We start from the raw sequence: 18,143 nt of genomic DNA, 5'->3' as shown, positions 1-18,143 counted from the left end.
GCTACTACGAGCTAATTCTTTGTTCCTTCGTCACTAAGTTCACAATTAGAAACTCAGCTAGCTGTTTAACGTGGGTAATTTTCGGGGGGTAAAAGAATTTTTTAACGTTAATTCAGATGCCCGGCCTCCGTTATTCGCAAGTACTTTATTGGTTAGTTTGCTAATAGCTTAGTCGTTTGTGGAGTTGTAAGCAGTGCACAAATGTGATTGAGGAAAACCGGTACCTATGTCATGTTATTTTCATTTGTGAATCAGGCATACACAGTTGCTCGTTAAATACCAAGTTTTTTTACTCTACTGAACACGAATATAATTATGTGCAATCCGAGATCTCGAAACCCCACGATACCGCGAAGAGGAGACGTTTTTGCTTATATCGTCATTTAATATAATTATTACAGTCACCTCTCTTCTCTGTTCTATTGAAGACTGTCTAAACCCTGGTAAATATTCTGAATGTGTTAGGGCACATAAAGCTACAGCACTGGGACACACCACTTGTGGCTTGTGATACGATGAGCAATATGCGTGGTTCAGACCGTAGCCCATTTAAGCCTGAGCTCATGGAAAAATCTGTTTTTGATTCCATGTCAAATGTTGTGTGTATATTTGTAAGTATAGTAATTGTGTGTGTGCTATTATTTTTGATATTGTGTGACACGGTCCATATAAGTAATAAGCGTATAGTAATTACATCTCACTTAATAATTGTGGTTTACCTGCACCTGTTCAGTTGGGAGACATTCCTTGTAAGGCATAGCTAGCTATGAACAAGTTGGTGTTAAACAATATTCCTTTTTACAGACTCACAGTTTTTGTCTTGCTAAATTAGTGAAAGGGGGTTACATTTTCTAATTAACTGGGCATGCTTTTCATTGCCTGAGGACATCAAATGGTCAGGCAACGTGCAGTTCATCTGCAGTGCACGTTTCTGTTATGATTGACAGTCCAGGTTTCGTGATATGCCTTACATGTTGCTCCTTGTGGCCCCATTGGCTCTGCCTGCCATAATTGGCCCATTCGTTATGAACGTGTATCAACAGACTAAGTGTTTCTTCCTGATACTTGCATTTGGTTTTGGGTGGTGTGATCCGGTTACTCTGCAGCAGGACTGTCTGGTTCAGAGCCAAATAGTCTTCCAGCTAGGCTAGCGGCTCTGTCAGTCAATACAGCACATAATGCTTTTGGAGACTCCACTGAGCAGGGTTCACCACATCCAGTGTTGGAGAGCCGTAGCGTCTCCTGGTTGTCTGTGTGTTGCAGCAGTAATGTGATTAAGTTATTAATTGGCTAAGGAGCTCACAAACCATGATTCAAAGTCTTGCATTTGCAGCTGATTGGAAGGTAACCACAAAAACATGCAGATGCTGCAGCCCTCCAGTACTGTAGTTTGAAATCCATGCCATACAGAATTATTGTTGGACATTTTAAACAGAAGTAATTTTACAGGTCTAGTTTATTGGGTTAGAAAGATAGAAAATATTAAGCTTTTCAGTGTAGGTGAGTAATGGCAGGTTAGCTGGGTGTACAGCTATAGCGACTGATTACGGAAATCAAAATTTTAATATTTAATCACCAGATGTAGACATTTGTTATTCATTGAAAAATGGAAAAGTTTCTATTTTTACTACTTCTCTAATTTAGAAAATATAAGATATGGTAATGTGTTCCACTGTCCTAGGGGTATGGTAGATAATCAAGAAATACATGAGTATGTCGTGACTAATTCCTGTTTCATTAGCCGTTCCCATTATTTTCTGTGGAGAGACTAAAGCTCCTTTTATGGCTCACAGAGTGCAGTCACAGATTGATTCTGTTATTGCAACATACGGTGGGCTCCATAATGTTTGGGACAAAGACTTTTTTCTTGATTTGGCTGAGTACTCTTTAATTTTATAATGAAGCAGATTCCCAGCATTTATTTAACAGTGTTTTATACACTTTAGTTTCACCAGAAGAAATTATAGCACTATTGCATAGCCCCCAACAGGAGGGTCAGAGTTGTATGAGTGAAAGTAAGCAATTATGAGCCTGAAAAATAAGGGGGGAAAAAACCATCAATGACATAGGCCAAACCTTAGGCTTACCAAAATCTGCTGGAACATCATTAAGAAGAAATAGAGAAATGATGGTAATCACAAAGGTCTGGTAGGCTATGGAAGACCTCTACAGTTGATGACCGAAGAATTCTCACCATAATGAAGAAAAACACCTGTCCGACTGATCAGAAATACTCTTCAGGAGGCAGAAGTGGATGTGTCATTGACTATTGTCTATGGATGACTTCACAAACAGAAGTACAGAGGCTACACTGCAAGATACGAACAACTAGTTAGCTGCAACAACAGGATGGCCTGGTTACAGTCTACTGAGAAGTACCTAAAAGAGCCTGCAGGGTTCTGGGAGAAAGTCTTGTGGACAGATGAGACCAAGATACACTTGTGTCAGAGTGATGGGAAGAGCAATTGTGGAGTCCAAAAGGAACTGCCCAAGATCCAAAGCATAGTGAAGCATAGTGGTGGGGGTATTATGGTTTGGCCTTGTGTGGCTGCTACAGGTACTGGCTGACTTGTCTTCACTCATGATCTGACTGCTGATTGCAACAGCAGAATGAATTCTGAAGTGTTCAGAAGCATCTTATCTGGTCAGATTTCAACCAAATGGCTCCAAACTCATTGCATTGCGCTTCATCCCACAGCAAGACAGTGATCCAAAACAACCTGCTAAAGTAACAAAGGAGTTTTCCCAAAGCCAAAACTGGGACAATTCTTGACTGGCCAAGTCATTCATCCGATTTGAATACAGATGCCCATGCATTTCATATGCTGTAGTGGAAATGTCATGCAACTAGCCCCTGACACAAACAGATGGCTGCAGTACAGGCTGGCAGAGCATCACCAGAGTGGATATTCAGCACCTGGTGACGTCTATGGGTCAGACTTCAAGCAGTCATTGCATGCAAAGTATATGCGACAAAGTATGAAACATTTATGTGAAACCAAAATGTATTCCCGAGAAACAAAAAAACAACACAGTCTTTGTCCCAAACATCATGGAAGCTCGCTGCATGTGCCTATGGCTGTGGCAGTAACTGTATGGGCTGTCTTGTTTGTGCCAGTCTTCGACAGATGGTAGCAATGGCCCGAACCAAGCTGCTCCTTTCCCAGTTGTCCCACCTTCAGGGATGCCACCACCCTTTGTAAGTTGGTGCTGGAAAGATCAGTTCCTGCAGAGTGCTTTCTAGAACCTGTCTGTTTTTCTAGAACCTGGAGTTTCTCACAGACCCGACCCCCCCCCCCCCCTTTTGTGTGTTTCAAGATGGGACCGCCAGGAATGCCACCTCATTTCCCGCCCATGGGGATGCCGCCGATGGGACAGAGGCCTCCGAACATGGCCCCCATGCCGCCGGCCATGATCCCGCCCATGATGCCGCCGATGGGCGGGCCTCCGATGGGACAGGTGGGAGGAGCCTCGGCGCTCATGAGCATAATGCCGTCTGCTTTTCCAGCTCTTCAGGGGTCTCATTTTTGCACATAAAATGTTATGAAAGACCATAATTTGTCAAATAATTAAGGGAAACTCTTTGTTGCTTTGGTTTTGAAGCATTAAGAAATGTTCATTGCTAGAACTAATTTCTGGCACCCGCTGTAGTAAAATGTATTTTTTGAACATTGTCTATCTGTCAATTAATGCAGTGCAATGATGAAGTTTTAAATGACTGCGTAGACGAACCAAATTATCCTCAGAAAGTCTAAAGGGGATACAGATAACATTTAAATTTAGGAGTGTCATAAACGATGGCAAAATGCACGTCAGCCCAGCTCATAAATGTGAAAAAAAGGTGAAGAGCTGGCTGTCCTTATTTAGGGTTATAAATAAGAGTCCTTATATAGCCCTTGTGAAGTCATCTGGGGCAGAACCCCAATTCAGACATTTACTGTTATTTTCATTGGGCGTGTGTCCATTGTGAGCCACTTTCACTGTTTCCTAATTAAGGGGTGTGATCTCTGGGAGCGGTTTAAATAGTAACCGAGGTGTCGGTGAGCCAAGGCGGCGTTTCGCGGAGTCTCTCGCTGCTTATTTATACGCAGGGAGCTTCAGAGGCGTGAGCCAGGAGGGGGGGGTAATTAATAGCGCGGATGAATATTTCATGATGTTCCCTCATTAGATGCCAGGCATGATGCCACCGATGATGCCCGGGATGATGATGCCACCCCGCATGCCAGCTGGGCCGATGCAGCCGACGGGACCGGTAACTCTCTCTCTCCGCGCCGTTCCAAAATGGCAGCCGCGCGCGGCTGGGAGCCGCTCGGTTAGCGCGATCAGCATCGTGAGAGACGGCCGTTCTGTCTGCAGCCGTTTCAGGAACAAAGCCGTGGGATCTGTGAACTATTTGAGAAGTCTCTCTCTCTCTCTCTAAATATGTCACATTTATTGAGCCTGGGCTGGAAGAATACAGGCTGCACGCTCCTCCAGGATTCAGAAATGCCTCTACCCCCCCACCCCCTCACCCCCCCATCTGCTTCCTCCGGTGGCGATGCACAATTTAACTTTCATAAGTTATATCGATGAGCGCTCTTTAATGCAATTAGGAAATGTAGCCTGCAGTCCCTCATTTCCAATCAAAGCCTGTGTCTGGGGTCTGTTAAAACATTTTATTTGCCTATGATGCTCTCATCCAGCCCAGTGTACACAGATAACATTACACAAGTGTACATGCAGTACATGCATACATACACACCTGTGTACACACATGCATCCATACGTACATACACACCTGTGTACACGCATGCATCCATACGTGCATACATACATACATACATACACACAGATATGCATACACACGCATGCATACATGGATGCATACATACATACTCACAGGTATGTATGCGTTATGACTTGTATGTATGCATGGTTATTTGTGCTGTGTTGAAGCAGTGCGGGTGATTAACTGGCTGCTTTGGAAGGTGGCGCGCGCTGTGGGAGGTGCAGCGATCTGCTGGCAGGCGGCTCCTCTCTCTCCGCGGCGACCCGCTCCGTATGGCAGCGGGCCCCCGTCTCCCGGCGCTCTCGGAGCCGCTGCAGGAAACTCACACTTTGTCAGTTCCTATCAGCCGCGACCAGAGGCTGCGCTACTCCGCTAACACACAAGCCTCATACTCAAGAGCCCGCTCGCGCCTCCACTGTTTATTCTCTGCCGGTCCTGGCTTTAGTCCTGTTGCGTGTGGTTAATATGAAACAAAAGCTGATTGGGGTGGGCGGGCGGGGTTCCATAATGTTCCATTATTGATGACACCTTTGATACTGCAGGGGATAGTCTTTGATTTAAGCCTGAAAATCTTTAATTAAAATTCAGGTATAAATCCAGTATTATTCCATTAATTTAACATGACATAATGTAGTGGCCAGTTGGTCTAACTGTGTATAAGCGAGCCACTCTGAATCTTTTTTTGATGAAAAGGCCTTGCTTGTGTTTTATGAGCTGTTATGTGTCTTGTGTCCCCAGCCTGGTGTAAGCCCAGTGGACACTTCTGGTAAGCTCTCTTTAACTCTGTTTCTGATTGGATGAAATCCAGCTGAGTCTACTGCTTTTACGTTCTCACTCATACAGACATTATTTAATTTTTAATTTTTGTGTTTTGTGTTCGATTCTAGCCACGGTGGCACCGGGAACAATGGTGAGTGTAGTGCTTATGAGTTTTTTTTAGATTAAATTGATGTGGCATTGATTTCCTAAATAAGGAGTATTGCAAAATTTGAAGAATTTAAAAATTTTATTTAATTATTTTAATTTAATGTTTTTTTCCTTTGCATGTCTAGAGGAAGCAGGTGAATTAAAATATTCAGAAAGATTGTGGTGTTAGGTGGGGAAATAAAATTAAAAAATAAAAAAGCAGTTATTACAATAATTAATCCTCATGTTCATATTTTTTTTTTTTAAAGTCTGTATTTAGTCTTTTGGTTATTTGGCCTGTTCTTGGTTGGAAAAGTTGATGCTGATGCAGTTCTGTCTTACGCTAACCTCTCTCTCTCCTCCTCCTCCTCCTCCTCACTTTTCTCGGGGACCGGCTGTCCAATGGAATCCCGCCATTTCCGCCGCTCAGCTCAGCACTCCGACTGGCGGCTCCCCTCAGGATGACCAGCCTAAGAAGGTGAACGCGCCGTAAAGACGACTTCCTGTCTCTCAGGCTTAGAGAACGAGGGTCCGGCCTCAGGCGTACTGTACTGTTTACAGCACACTTTCATTGATTTCAGTGGGTTTTAGTTGTAACGTTTGCACATTTCACACTGGTCTTTATCTATGACTTCATGGTAAAGTCAGTAAATTCAAATTTCCTTCCTGACTTTGGGTTACTAGTACCCAGTGTTTTATAGGTCCATATAGGTCTGTTTTAGGCAGGAGGTAAGGATGTATAAACTCTGGCTTTGATTGCAGAAGTCGGTGTGGACGGAGCACAAGTCATTGGAGGGGAAGACGTACTACTACAACACAGAGACCAAGCAGTCCACCTGGGAGAAGCCGGACGACCTGAAGTCCCCAGCAGAGGTGTGTGTGCGCAAGGGTCAGAACGAGGTCACTGCTGCCCAAGCTGAGATTCACACAGGACGTTAACTTTCCCCTGTAACAACTTTAAAATGTTACGCATCTATTGCCTTTTCATTTTAAGCATTGTAAATCATAGAAACCAGCCCAGTGTTATGGAGTTTCAGACTTGATCACGATATTATCCTCTGTGCTTGCATTAGAGCCTAGTAATGGGATTTTTGACCTGTAGGATCCGGTTATGCACGATAATGTGGAAAATTCACATTCAAGATAATTTTGTGTAAGAAGTCTTTTATGATTCCTTTGTAGCAACTGCTGTCAAAATGTCCCTGGAAGGAATATAAATCGGACACGGGAAAGCCGTACTACTACAACTCTCAAACCAAGGAGTCCCGCTGGACCAAACCTAAAGAGCTGGAAGATCTAGAAGGTGATCGCAAGAACGTGCTGCTAAAAAATGAGCAAAAAAACAGCAATTTCTATTCTTATTGGTAATCCCTTAGACTGTTGGGTCAACAGTGCTGTGCTATGAGGGTTCCAGCAGACTGTGGTCTTACTATGGTTTTTTTATGTTTGTTCTGTTTCCATAGCATTGATGGGAACGTTATATGCCTTTTCCAGTTAGTTAAATTAGATGACTAGTTGAAAGGTCACTTAAGTATATTTTTGTACTGTTCCATGCGAACACTGTCTGATGCTGTAACATGTGAACGTATTTTTGTCTCTCTCCTTCTTGCAGCTATGATAAAGGCTGAAGAGTCTGGGTAAGTTGAGGTTATTTCTTTTACAGCTTTTTCTCCTGTGAAGCTGTGCTATAGACTAGACTCTGGAAGGAAGTTGAAACCATTGATCAGAAGAACTATTGCAGGACACTTTCTGTTAGTTTTGGTGGTCTATGGGTTGAAATCTGACCAGTGCCTCCGCATGTTTTTCCAGGACACCTGATCCAGCTGCAGCTGCTGTTGCTGCGGCGGCGGCTGCTGCTGCCGCCGCCGCCGCCTCTGCTGCTGCTGCTGCCGCCGTTGCCACGGCCACCACGGTCACCGCCGCACCCACCGCGCAGCCGGAGGCCGTCGTCGCCATGACGACGGCGTCCGAGGCTGAGACAGCCGTCCCGGCCGTCGCCGAGGAGCAGCTGACCCAAGCGCCCATCCAGGTGGCCGAGGTCACGGCGGACACGCCCGTCAACTCCGCCGAGGACACGCCCAGCACGGAGGCCCCGCCCGGGTATCTAAGCCCCGCCCACTCTCCGGCTGTCTTGCACTTGTGCGCGCTGCACTGTGTGCTGTACAGCTGGCTCACTTCACCAGCACGGGGGCCTGTGTGTCCCCATGACTCTGCCGGTTTGCACATGGTCACCTGTCCAGACATAGCCAATCGGAGCAGTGTATACATTCTCTGTCCAGAATTAACCAATCGGTGCAGTGTACACATTCACGTAGAAACAGCAGCTGAGGGATCCCTGGGTACAATACCAGTCCGGTTCCCTGTTCCTTAGCGTGACTGATATTTCTGTTTGATGTCATTGAGCTGCAGGCTTGATGTCTCTGTCCTTACCGCCCTCTCTCCCCTGGCCTCTGGCCTCCACAGGGAGGCCCCTAAGAAGGAGGAGCGGCCGGAGCTGGTGAAGAAGGTCTACAAGTGGAACACCAAGGAGGAGGCCAAGCAGGCCTTCAAGGAGCTCCTGAAGGAGAAGGTGCAGCTTCGTTAAATTTCAGCCTGTTCATATCCTGCGGGCTCGTGTTCCCCAACCCTCGTTTGTTTGTCGCGCAGTGTGCTAAGGCCTGGCGGTCCGGTTGCGACCGTGTTCGGCACTAGGCGTAGTTGTGCTTGCGTCCCCATCTCTCGCCTCAGCCATTTTGCAGGACGTTGAAACTGGCTGGGGACCGGCGGCCGCTCAGTTTGGCCTCGCTCGCCTCCGAAACACCGAGCCGCCCTCGGCACGGCGGGGGCCGGGGCTTGTTTTAACGGAAATGGCCTTTTTTTCCCCTCCCCCTTCCGAGGTCCCTTATTGATCCCGTCTTAGTTGCTTTAAAATTAGCCCCGGTAGAGTTTATCCTGAGGTGGCGTGTTCATTTCCGCACACAGCTTTCCTCCCACGTCCTTGTAATTGGCTTTATTGGGCAAACGTGTGACTGGGAAGAAGCCAGTTTGAGGGGCTACGCTGGCTGAATAAGAATGACTTTGAAGAGGGGAGATTCCTTTCATACTGACTGAAGGGACACCAGCAGTAAAGCATTACTGGATCTTTTTTTTATGATACTGGAGGAATTCGTTTTAATAAGCAGCACTAATCAAAGCAATTTCCCTTCTCTTCATACCTCTCATACTAAACGTTCTGTGTCTTATGTGCTTTATGGTTGTTTTATGAAAACGTGTAGGCTATATGTATTTGTTTCCACCGTGGTTACCAATCTTGGTTAACTTACAGATTGTTGGTTCTGAAGCTGGCGGTCTTTTGTTTAATTTGTAGGGCGTGTCATCCAATGCCTCGTGGGAACAGGCCATGAAAATGATCATCAATGACCCACGCTACAGGTAGCTATTGGCCAGGACCCCTTCCATTTGGTGGTGCTTTACCGTGGGCGACATAACCAACACCTGCACCCCCCTCTGCTGTCTCTCTCATTACAGCGCGCTACCTAAACTGAGCGAGAAGAAGCAGGCCTTCAACGCATACAAGGTCCAGACGGAAAAGGAAGAGAAGGAGGAGGCCAGGATTAAGTACAAGGAGTCCAAAGAGACCTATCAGCGCTTCCTGGAGAACCACGAGAAGATGACCTCCACCACCAGATACAAGTGCGTGCTCCTTCAGCATTGGGTGCTGGTGCTCTGTGTGTTTGTCTTGTCTCTCTCTCTCTCTCTCCCTCTACCCCCTCTCCCTCTGTTTCTCTCTCTTTCTTTCTCTCTCCCTATGTCTCTGTTTCTCTTTCTCCCCCCTTCCTCCATCACTTGCAAAGTGCACACACACGCGCACACACCCACTTTCTCAGTACATCCAGTGGTGCTCAGAGTTTTGATTGTGCTGCCTTCAGTGGGAGAGCCTGTCGCTTTGTGTTCGTCTCCCTGTTCTGCTTCGGCGGCTGATCTCTAAAGGGAGTTTAACCGCCCCAGGCCCAGGCTCCAGCTCTGAACACCTTGCCGGGGCATTTAATGCCTTTCTTAATCGAGTGACACGCTCAAAACACGCTGTTGTCTATAAGTGCGTTCTCTACTGATAACATAGAGTCGCTTCCATTGTTTCATTTCAATTAGGCACACGCGTTACAATGTTTTGGTAGTTAATTCATCCGCATAATTTAGAGAGCTGCATAATTGACTAGGCAGCCGTATGTATTGCACTATACTACCTTGTGAATATTCCTCAGATTTCGGTAAATTATTTTGCGTGGAATATTCCGGAGAGGGTACCTCAGCCGGTCGGCGATGTGACAAACTCATATCCTGCTTCTCTGGCAGCGCTCCAGCGTAGCTGTCAGAGGTCCGTTCGGCGGGATGGAAACACTTCAGCGGCAAATTAAGCGCTCCTCGCCCTCGGCCAAAGGGCCGCATAACCGCCTCCGTCTCTGAAACGGAGCGGCGTTTCGGCTCGCCGCGCGGGGACGCGCTGCCCCAGCAGGCACGGCGGGAGGAGGCGCGCTACCTATCCGGCGTAGCTATTCTACCGTGAAATAAACTCTGAAGTGGGCGTCGGCCCTCGGTTAAAAAAAAAGAAAAAAACGCCGCGGGGACTATGAGCGGAGACGTCTGGCGGCGAGGCCCATCCGTCACCCCCGCGTTAGCGGAGCGGCTCTCCCCCCCTCCCCCCCCGCGCGGGGGACATTAATAACCGCCGCGCCCCGGCCCTGTCCGCGGGGAGCCGTAACGCACGCGCCGCGCCCGTCATCGGTCTGCACGCGTGCGGCCGCTTTCTAGTGATGACTTTTTAATGGCCGCACTGCTGCGCTGGAGGTTTGCTAATTAGGAGCGTGCAGTTATCGAGTCGACTGCTCCAGTCTCATGAGATGCTACTGTCCCTGTTCTAAATATACAGCGTAATGTTTTACCTGTTTGACCTGAGAATGACTGTTCCGGTCAGAAGCGGTCGTTTTTGTAGTTTAGTACAAATTGAAACCTGGACACATTCAGTTTACCTTTTCCAGAGACTTTTAATTTCTCAAATATGTAAAGAGTTTCTTTTTGTGGGAGTTGGCCCTTGAACCTGAAGATCAGAAATGCATATATAGATTTCTGAAATATAAAGACAAAAAAAAAAAAAAATGTGGTCAAAAAAATTGCCAAAGCTGAAAATGAGCTCAGGTTCATAAGTTTTACTCGACACTGCTGCCACCATGTGGAGGAACTCGTCCCTACATGAATCACATCACATAAGAGGACTTTCCAACACGAGCGGGTGTTTTCCTGTAGAGCTGCAGTGACACTGTTCGTCCTGTAGGGGCAGCTGTAATACGGCTGCGTAACCAAACCCGTCATGCGTTCAGTGTTTGTGACACGGTTGGTCACGCAGGAAAGCAGAGCAGATGTTCGGCGAGCTGGAGGTGTGGAGCATCGTTCCTGAGCGGGACCGTCTGGAGATCTACGAGGACGTCTTGTTTTACCTGGCCAAGAAGGAGAAGGTGAGAGAGGCCTCCCGTCCTTCCCTTCCCCCCGTCTGTCTTCTGGCCCCGTCCCATCAACGCTCGGGGCACTTGAAAATCCTTCATATCCTTTAAAGTTTGTGAATTTGAAGAAAAGAATATAAGGCCTTGATCGTTTTTGAAATTGACATGGTACTTGAGAGTGCTTGAATCCACAGTTGAATATTTTGTGCAGACAGAGTAAATTGAAGTTTTGCCTTGCGGTGCAATCGTCTAGCCCTTTTCTGGATTCGTGCCCAAAGTCTCAAATTTTTCCAGGTCATTGGCTTGTGCAACAACACCTTTATCGAACATCATCATTAATAGAAATGTGTATGGTATTATTGAGTGTCTGCACTGACACCTCTAAAATATTTAAAATATTTAGACATTGTTTAAAAAAGTGTTTTCCCCTTACCGATCCACCCTTCAGCCCAGTGTGGTGGGAATTCCACTTAATAAAAGCAGTCTTCTAAATGATACATTTCTTTCTTAAATTGATGGTGAATTATAAGCTAAAATGTGATTTGAATGGGATTACATGGTCATGGAAGCTGTGATTTGAGTGGGAAAGCTGAACTGTAATATGATTTGCTCGTGCTGAACAGTTATTTGGGCCGTCGCTGGTGTGTAATTACACTTGTTGCTGAACGCGCGCTCTGCAGGAACAAGCCAAGCAGCTGAGGAAGAGGAACTGGGAAGCGCTGAAGAACATTCTGGACAACATGGCCAACGTGACGTACCGCACCACCTGGTCCGAGGCGCAGCAGTACCTGCTGGACAACCCCACCTTCGCCGAGGATGAGGAGTTACAGAGTACGTGTGCGGCAGTCTTACTGTAACCTCTAAACGTTCATTATTAACAGTGAGCCTTTCACACCCAACAGCTGTAGGGCTCGGGCCTTAAATGCATGCAGGCAATGCAATGGGGAGCTGACCATATGCTTGAAACCTTTTCAAAGTTTTTTTTAATGTGTTTCAATTTGTATTATTTTCGCGTGAAACAAGATGATCATAATATACTCAGACAGGAAACCAATTCCTCTCCCCCACGATATCCCTCTCTGATCATTAAAAAAGAATTCCACTAAAGAGGTTACGGAGGTAGAACTCTTCAGGCAGGAGGTAGAAGTAATTGGTAAAACCAGCTGGAAGAAACACACGGCAGGACTTTTACTCTCTGACCCCTGCACTCTCCACCTCTGGTCCAGTGCTCTCTGTGACCACGAGCCCGCTGCTAACACGAACGCTAACGCTCTCCCCCCTCTCCCCGCGCGCAGATATGGACAAGGAGGACGCGCTGATCTGCTTCGAGGAGCACATCCGCACCCTGGAGAAGGAGGAGGAGGACGAGAAGCAGAAGTCCCTCCTGCGGGAGAGGCGCAGGCATCGCAAGAACCGGGAGGCCTTCCAGGTGGGGAGGCGCTGGCGGGGCGCGGGGCGGAACCCGGCCTGTTCGCACTCAGAGAGACTCGGGCCTGAGGTGCAGTCACTGTGTTTTAAGTGAGAGGTCTGCAGCTAGCCGCTAGCCGCTAACCCGTCCACCAGATCGGACATGAGCTTGCGCCGTGCTGGCCTGGGATCACTTTTTCCTGAATTTAATGGTGCTAGAGAAACCAGCCGACTGGGTGCCGAGAAGGTCCTTTTCATAAACCCGACATTGTCCTACAGGCGTAATTAAAAAGCCATTAGCCCTTTTCTGGTTATCAGATTAGATTAACGGTTGTGTTTTGCATGTAGCGAGCCTTCATAATTTGTAGCAAGTTCACAGTGTCTAGCTATCTGTGGAGATGTGGCTCTTAAGGCAAGGTAACATGATTAATTAATACCTTGTGAGCTTGGTCACCTTGGTCTTCTAACCGTGTTGTAGCTGCTAGCTGTGGTTGAATGAATTGTAAGCCTTCAGCTAAGAAATGTCTGGCCTTGTTTTGTTACAGTTGCCTTGTCAAACCTCTCTCCTTTGAATCTTCAAAATGGAAACTGAACTGAAGCTCAGAAAAGATATTTTTTGGTATTTGTATTGTTCCCTGCTGCTGCTGCTGCTGCTGCCACATGCTGACTTTAAGTTGCTGTGAAAAGCCTGTTGCTTTTACTGTGAAACAGATAAACCGCTCTCTAAACCACTGTGTCTGAGCCCCTACAGAGAGACTCTGGCCCATACACACGGTAACTTGTTTCCTTTTCAGAGCTGAGATTAATTTCCACGCTCTCGGTGTAACCTCGTTGTCCCCCCCTGCAGAAATTCCTGGACGAGCTTCACGACCACGGGCAGCTCCATTCCATGTCGGCCTGGATGGAGATGTACCCCACCATCAGCTCTGACATCCGCTTCGCCAACATGCTGGGCCAGGCGGGTAAGAATGCCCTGCTTTTTTACTGACCGCTGTCTGCTGGCACAGAGTGGTGATTGTTAACCTTGTAAGGAGTTAGATCACACGGATGTCATTAGAATGTTCTTAACTGAACATTCTAATGCTGATGTCACAATCACTACTGGTGATTGAAAGCAGTGGAGTTCTAGAACACTGACTTAGAATTCCAAAACATTCCAAAAAGCCTATTTACTCTTCAGATGGTTACATGGGATCTATGAAAGTACATGTGCAGTACAGTATGGGGAGTGGAAAAGGGAAAGCTGTGTAGGTTTGGGGAGAGCGCACACCAAATAACGCGTGTACGTTAGTTTATGCCGACTCTTCTATAGGCTCCACCCCTCTGGACCTGTTTAAGTTCTACGTGGAGGACCTGAAGGCGCGCTACCACGACGAGAAGAGAATCATCAAGGACATCCTGAAGGTGAAGCCCTAACTGGATCCAGAACCCTGACATTTTACTGCCCCTGTGCTTTGCTCTAAAGCACAGTCACACTACCCCTGTGCTATGCCCTAAAACACAGTCATACTAGCCCTGTGCTTTGCTATAAGGCCCAGTCACACTAGCCCTGTGCTTTGCTCTAAGGCCCAGTCACACTAGCCCTGTGCTTTGCTCTAAAGCACAGTCACACTAGCCCTGTGATTTGCTCTAAAGCACAGTCACACTAGCCCTGTACTTTGCTCTAAAGCACAGTCACACTAGCCCTGTGCTTTGCTCTAAAGCACAGTCACACTAGCCCTGTGCTTTGCTCTAAAGCACAGTCACACTAGCCCTGTGCTTTGCTATAAGGCCCAGTCACACTAGCCCTGTGCTTTGTTCTAAAGCACAGTCACACTAGCCCTGTGCTTTGCTCTAAAGCACAGTCACACTAGCCCTGTGCTTTGCTCTAAAGCACAGTCACACTATCCCTGTGCTTTGCTATAAGGCCCAGTCACACTATCCCTGTGCTTTGCTCTAAAGCACAGTCACACTAGCCCTGTGCTTTGCTCTAAAGCACAGTCACACTAGCCCTGTGCTTTGCTCTAAAGCGTGCTCTCTTGCAGGATAAGGGCCTCACTGTGGAGGTGAACACCGCTTTTGAGGAGTTTGGCACCGCGATCAGCTCCGATAAAAGAGCCACAACGCTGGACGCCGGCAACATCAAGCTGGCCTTCAACAGCGTGAGTCTCAGTCTTTTCACTTTAGAACATAAAGACATGGCGTAGATCTTGTACTTCTGTTTATGTATTTTTCCATCAAATCCTATAATCGGTAGAAGTAATGGTATTACTTTAGCAGATAAAGCTGTTCAGGATTATATTTCACTTCACTTTTTACCTTTATACACCTGAATATTCACTGGTGCTCTTCATGTTATGTTTGTTACTCCCCACTATAATAGTTTTGCTGTGACCTGATATTTAATCTTCCATATGACAGTTTTACATCCAGAAATCCCTTGTATGTTGAGAAGTCCCATGATTACAAGCTTTTAAGAAAGGAGAAGTGTGTGATGTAATAAGTGCAGGAGGCCCGCCCCTGTGGGGGCCAGTATAAACGGGGCCGCGGGACGCTGCTCCTCGCTGAATGACTGACGCGTCCTCGCTCGCCCCTGTCCTCGTGCAGTTACTGGAGAAAGCCGAGGCGCGGGAGAGAGAGCGAGAGAAGGAGGAGGCCAGGAAGATGAAGAGGAAAGAGGCTGCCTTCAAGAGCATGCTGAAGCAGGCCACCCCGCCCCTCGAACCCGAATCCACCTGGGAGGGAGTACGTGTCCGCCTCCGTTTCTATGGCTTTATATGAAGGCATTATTTCAGTGTGGTCCTGACACGGACATTAATATAACCAGTAGACCGGAGACTCTGTCTAGCCCCCTTCATGTGTGTGAACTGCCATAGTGGACTCGTGTGTCTGCTGTTCCCCTGTTCAGCCTTTAGTTCTCCTCTATTACTCCTCTATTCTCATCTCCTGGCATTTCGTTTTCAGGTGCGGGAGAGATTCCTGAAGGAATCGGCCTTTGAGGACGTCACTCTGGAGTCGGAAAGGAAGAGGATCTTCAAGGACTTCATTCATGTTTTGGAGGTGATTTTATGTCTACGCTACTTTTAGCCCTTTAAGGTGTAAGATCACAAATGTGATTAGAATGTTCTTAACTGAACACACTAATGCTGATGTCACAATCACTACTGGAAAGCAGTGGAGTTCTAGAACACTGACTTAGCATTCCAAAAAGTCTACTCTACAAAGGGTTAAAAGACTTAAAAAGTAGAAACAGAAAATGTTTGGGCTGCATATTGCGCACTAGATGCATTTGCAGTTGTGGTCATGGAATGTGCAGCTCAGACGGACCACGTCTTCTTTCTCACCAGCACGAGTGCCAACACCATCATTCTAAGAACAAGAAGCATTCAAAGAAATCCAAGAAGCATCACAGAAAGAGGTCCCGATCTCGCTCGGTGAGTCTGAGAGATCGTACCACATCGGACTATTCGCCGTACGCACCTGCGTTTAAACCGTTTCTGAGGTTCTCCGTGGTGGTAGTTGACGCTCCCGTCTCCGCAGGGCTCCGAGTCTGAAGACGACGACTACCACTCAAAGAAGAAGAAGCGGTCGCAGTCCAAGTCCCCGTCAGAGCGCTCCTCCAGTGGTGAATCCGGTCAGTGCAGCCCTCTATTTCTACTTTCTACAGAGATCCCCGGCAGCCATTTTACTGCCAGCTGGTGCCATGTAAAATGACCTGCTATTGAAAGCTTTCACTGAGAAATCAGCTTTATTAGTGTTTTTGACTGATTCCTTGGTAAATGTGAGCTTGATATGAAATTAAACCAGTAGCAGTAAGTTTGCACCTTTAATCTTTGTGTATGATATCTTTAGACAGAAAGTTTTTTTAAAAAATACATCAGGTAACAATATGAGTCTTTTCTCACCGTCGTTCTTTGAATTTGATCTTCAGAGAGAAGCTACAAGAAATCAAAGAAGCACAAGAAGAAGGCCAAGAAAAGGCGACACAAGTCGGTGCGTTCTCACGAGCCGGTTACCGGGGAAACGGGCGGCGGTTGGGAGCCGCGTTTGGAGTGCGGCGTGTTCTTAAAAGTGTTTCTCTTCCACCCTCCCCCCACCCCCCCCGTCCCGCAGGCCTCCCCCGAGTCCGAGGGCGAGAGGGACAAGAAGGGCAGGGACCGCGACAGAGAGCGGGAGAGGGAGAAGGAGAAGGAGCGGGAGAAGGAGAAAGAGAACGACCGGTCCAGGGGGAAACCTCGCTCCGAGTCCAAGCAGAAGTCTCCCAAGAGAAAGCCGGGGAAGGAGGAGGTGAGAGCGCTCCGCTGAATGACCGGACAACTGCTAAATTACACAACAACTTGGGTTCCACAGAAAGCGTCCACACTACAGTGGTAACAACATAAAAGAGCTCTCATCTCATTCAAGAGCTCATCCAAATTGCCCTTATAGCGGTTTTTAGAATGCATCTCCAGTGGTAACATGTTAAAACAGCCACTGCTGTACACTGACTGTCGCAGGGTGCAGTACATGCCGGAGTGTCGAGTGACAGTGTGTTCAATGATAAAGCGCCCCCCTGGTGTGGACACCATCGAACGATTCATAGTTTATGGCAGGTTATTATCTTTCCCAGTGGAAAACGGGCCTTCAGCTTTTCAGGCCACTGAGCCCATGCTGATGTACCCATCCTGCGCACGGTGGACCCCCCTTCTGTTTTACCGACCAATGAAACCCGACGTCGATGCTTCATGCAGACACACTGCGCGGCTCTGAGCGTAAATCAGATTTCCATTTCGAACGGCGGGCTCATCGGCGACGCAGTAATTCATACGAACAGCGCCCTCTCCTTCTGCACACACGAGATGGCCCCGGTGGAAAACGTCCATACCCGCGAAATTAAGGAAGCACCGCTCCTCATATTATCTATTAAAGTACGACAGCGTTAAATATGTCGTTTTCACAATCAGAGGCTAAGAGTGATATCACCATTAGGGCGGTGGGGCACCTCATGCTCTGGTACTTGCAGCGCTCATGTCGTGTGTGCGGTACACCCGCGTGTTCACCTTGCTCAGGGTACCGCAGCAGCGGGGGTGTAACGATACGATAAGATGGTGACACACCGAACAAAGATACGACGCGATACGATTTCTGTTCATTTATAACAATGTGATACAATTGAAGAGTGATTAATCACAAAATACGTTTGGCTGCGATGTGAATGTGACCATTAGATTTGACAGATTCCCTCCACCACACAGACACACAAGATCATTAAAATAACAGTGTAACTTTCCAAGTTAACAAGTGTGTTTCATTTCATTGCCTCAGTCTGCCTAGATAAGTTTGCCGTGTGAATGACTGATTCATCACGATGCACTGATGCCGTTTCAGTACAGCCCTACACAGCAGTGCTCCTACAAAGACTTGAACCGCTAACCCTCTGGTCTAATGCCACCCTAAGAGTGCGACCCACATTTTGAGCTCTCCTCCTCCTGCTCTCCTCCAGGACGGCTGGGACACCTCGGGGAGCGAGCTGAGCGAGGGGGAGCTGGAGAAGAGGAGGAGGACCCTGCTGGAGCAGCTGGACGCGCCCTGAGACCCCCCCCCCACCCCCAGCCCCCTGGCAGACGCCC

The 18,143-nt window shown here is 47.5% G+C and overlaps 1 protein-coding gene across 3 annotated transcripts in view; it reads left to right on the top strand.

The window, feature by feature from the left end:
• Window positions 1-18,143, top strand: part of prpf40a (PRP40 pre-mRNA processing factor 40 homolog A) — an 18,714-nt gene extending 571 nt beyond the window's left edge. The window contains exons 2-27 of one of the 3 annotated variants that reach the window (XM_035393207.1): window positions 3,119-3,199; window positions 3,319-3,459; window positions 4,169-4,252; window positions 5,507-5,534; window positions 5,656-5,678; window positions 6,105-6,152; window positions 6,437-6,547; window positions 6,857-6,977; window positions 7,287-7,311; window positions 7,484-7,774; window positions 8,138-8,243; window positions 9,021-9,085; window positions 9,182-9,346; window positions 11,055-11,163; window positions 11,829-11,979; window positions 12,444-12,577; window positions 13,403-13,517; window positions 13,868-13,959; window positions 14,580-14,696; window positions 15,142-15,279; window positions 15,499-15,594; window positions 15,882-15,968; window positions 16,075-16,168; window positions 16,466-16,527; window positions 16,648-16,821; window positions 18,017-18,143. In XM_035393207.1, coding sequence (XP_035249098.1) covers window positions 3,119-3,199; window positions 3,319-3,459; window positions 4,169-4,252; window positions 5,507-5,534; window positions 5,656-5,678; window positions 6,105-6,152; window positions 6,437-6,547; window positions 6,857-6,977; window positions 7,287-7,311; window positions 7,484-7,774; window positions 8,138-8,243; window positions 9,021-9,085; window positions 9,182-9,346; window positions 11,055-11,163; window positions 11,829-11,979; window positions 12,444-12,577; window positions 13,403-13,517; window positions 13,868-13,959; window positions 14,580-14,696; window positions 15,142-15,279; window positions 15,499-15,594; window positions 15,882-15,968; window positions 16,075-16,168; window positions 16,466-16,527; window positions 16,648-16,821; window positions 18,017-18,106 — 2,748 coding nt within the window. In that variant the 3' untranslated portion in view covers window positions 18,107-18,143. Of the gene's footprint in view, window positions 1-3,118; window positions 3,200-3,318; window positions 3,460-4,168; window positions 4,253-5,506; window positions 5,535-5,655; window positions 5,679-6,104; window positions 6,153-6,436; window positions 6,548-6,856; window positions 6,978-7,286; window positions 7,312-7,483; window positions 7,775-8,137; window positions 8,244-9,020; window positions 9,086-9,181; window positions 9,347-11,054; window positions 11,164-11,828; window positions 11,980-12,443; window positions 12,578-13,402; window positions 13,518-13,846; window positions 13,960-14,579; window positions 14,697-15,141; window positions 15,280-15,498; window positions 15,595-15,881; window positions 15,969-16,074; window positions 16,169-16,465; window positions 16,528-16,647; window positions 16,822-18,016 lie in introns of all 3 variants that reach the window. The other 2 variants (XM_035393206.1, XM_035393208.1) reach the window with 2 other exon arrangements.

Source organism: Anguilla anguilla, chromosome 15 (assembly GCF_013347855.1).
Source record: "Anguilla anguilla isolate fAngAng1 chromosome 15, fAngAng1.pri, whole genome shotgun sequence".
NCBI classification, from domain to species: domain Eukaryota; kingdom Metazoa; phylum Chordata; class Actinopteri; order Anguilliformes; family Anguillidae; genus Anguilla; species Anguilla anguilla.
This window is presented reverse-complemented; position numbering and strand designations above follow the sequence as displayed.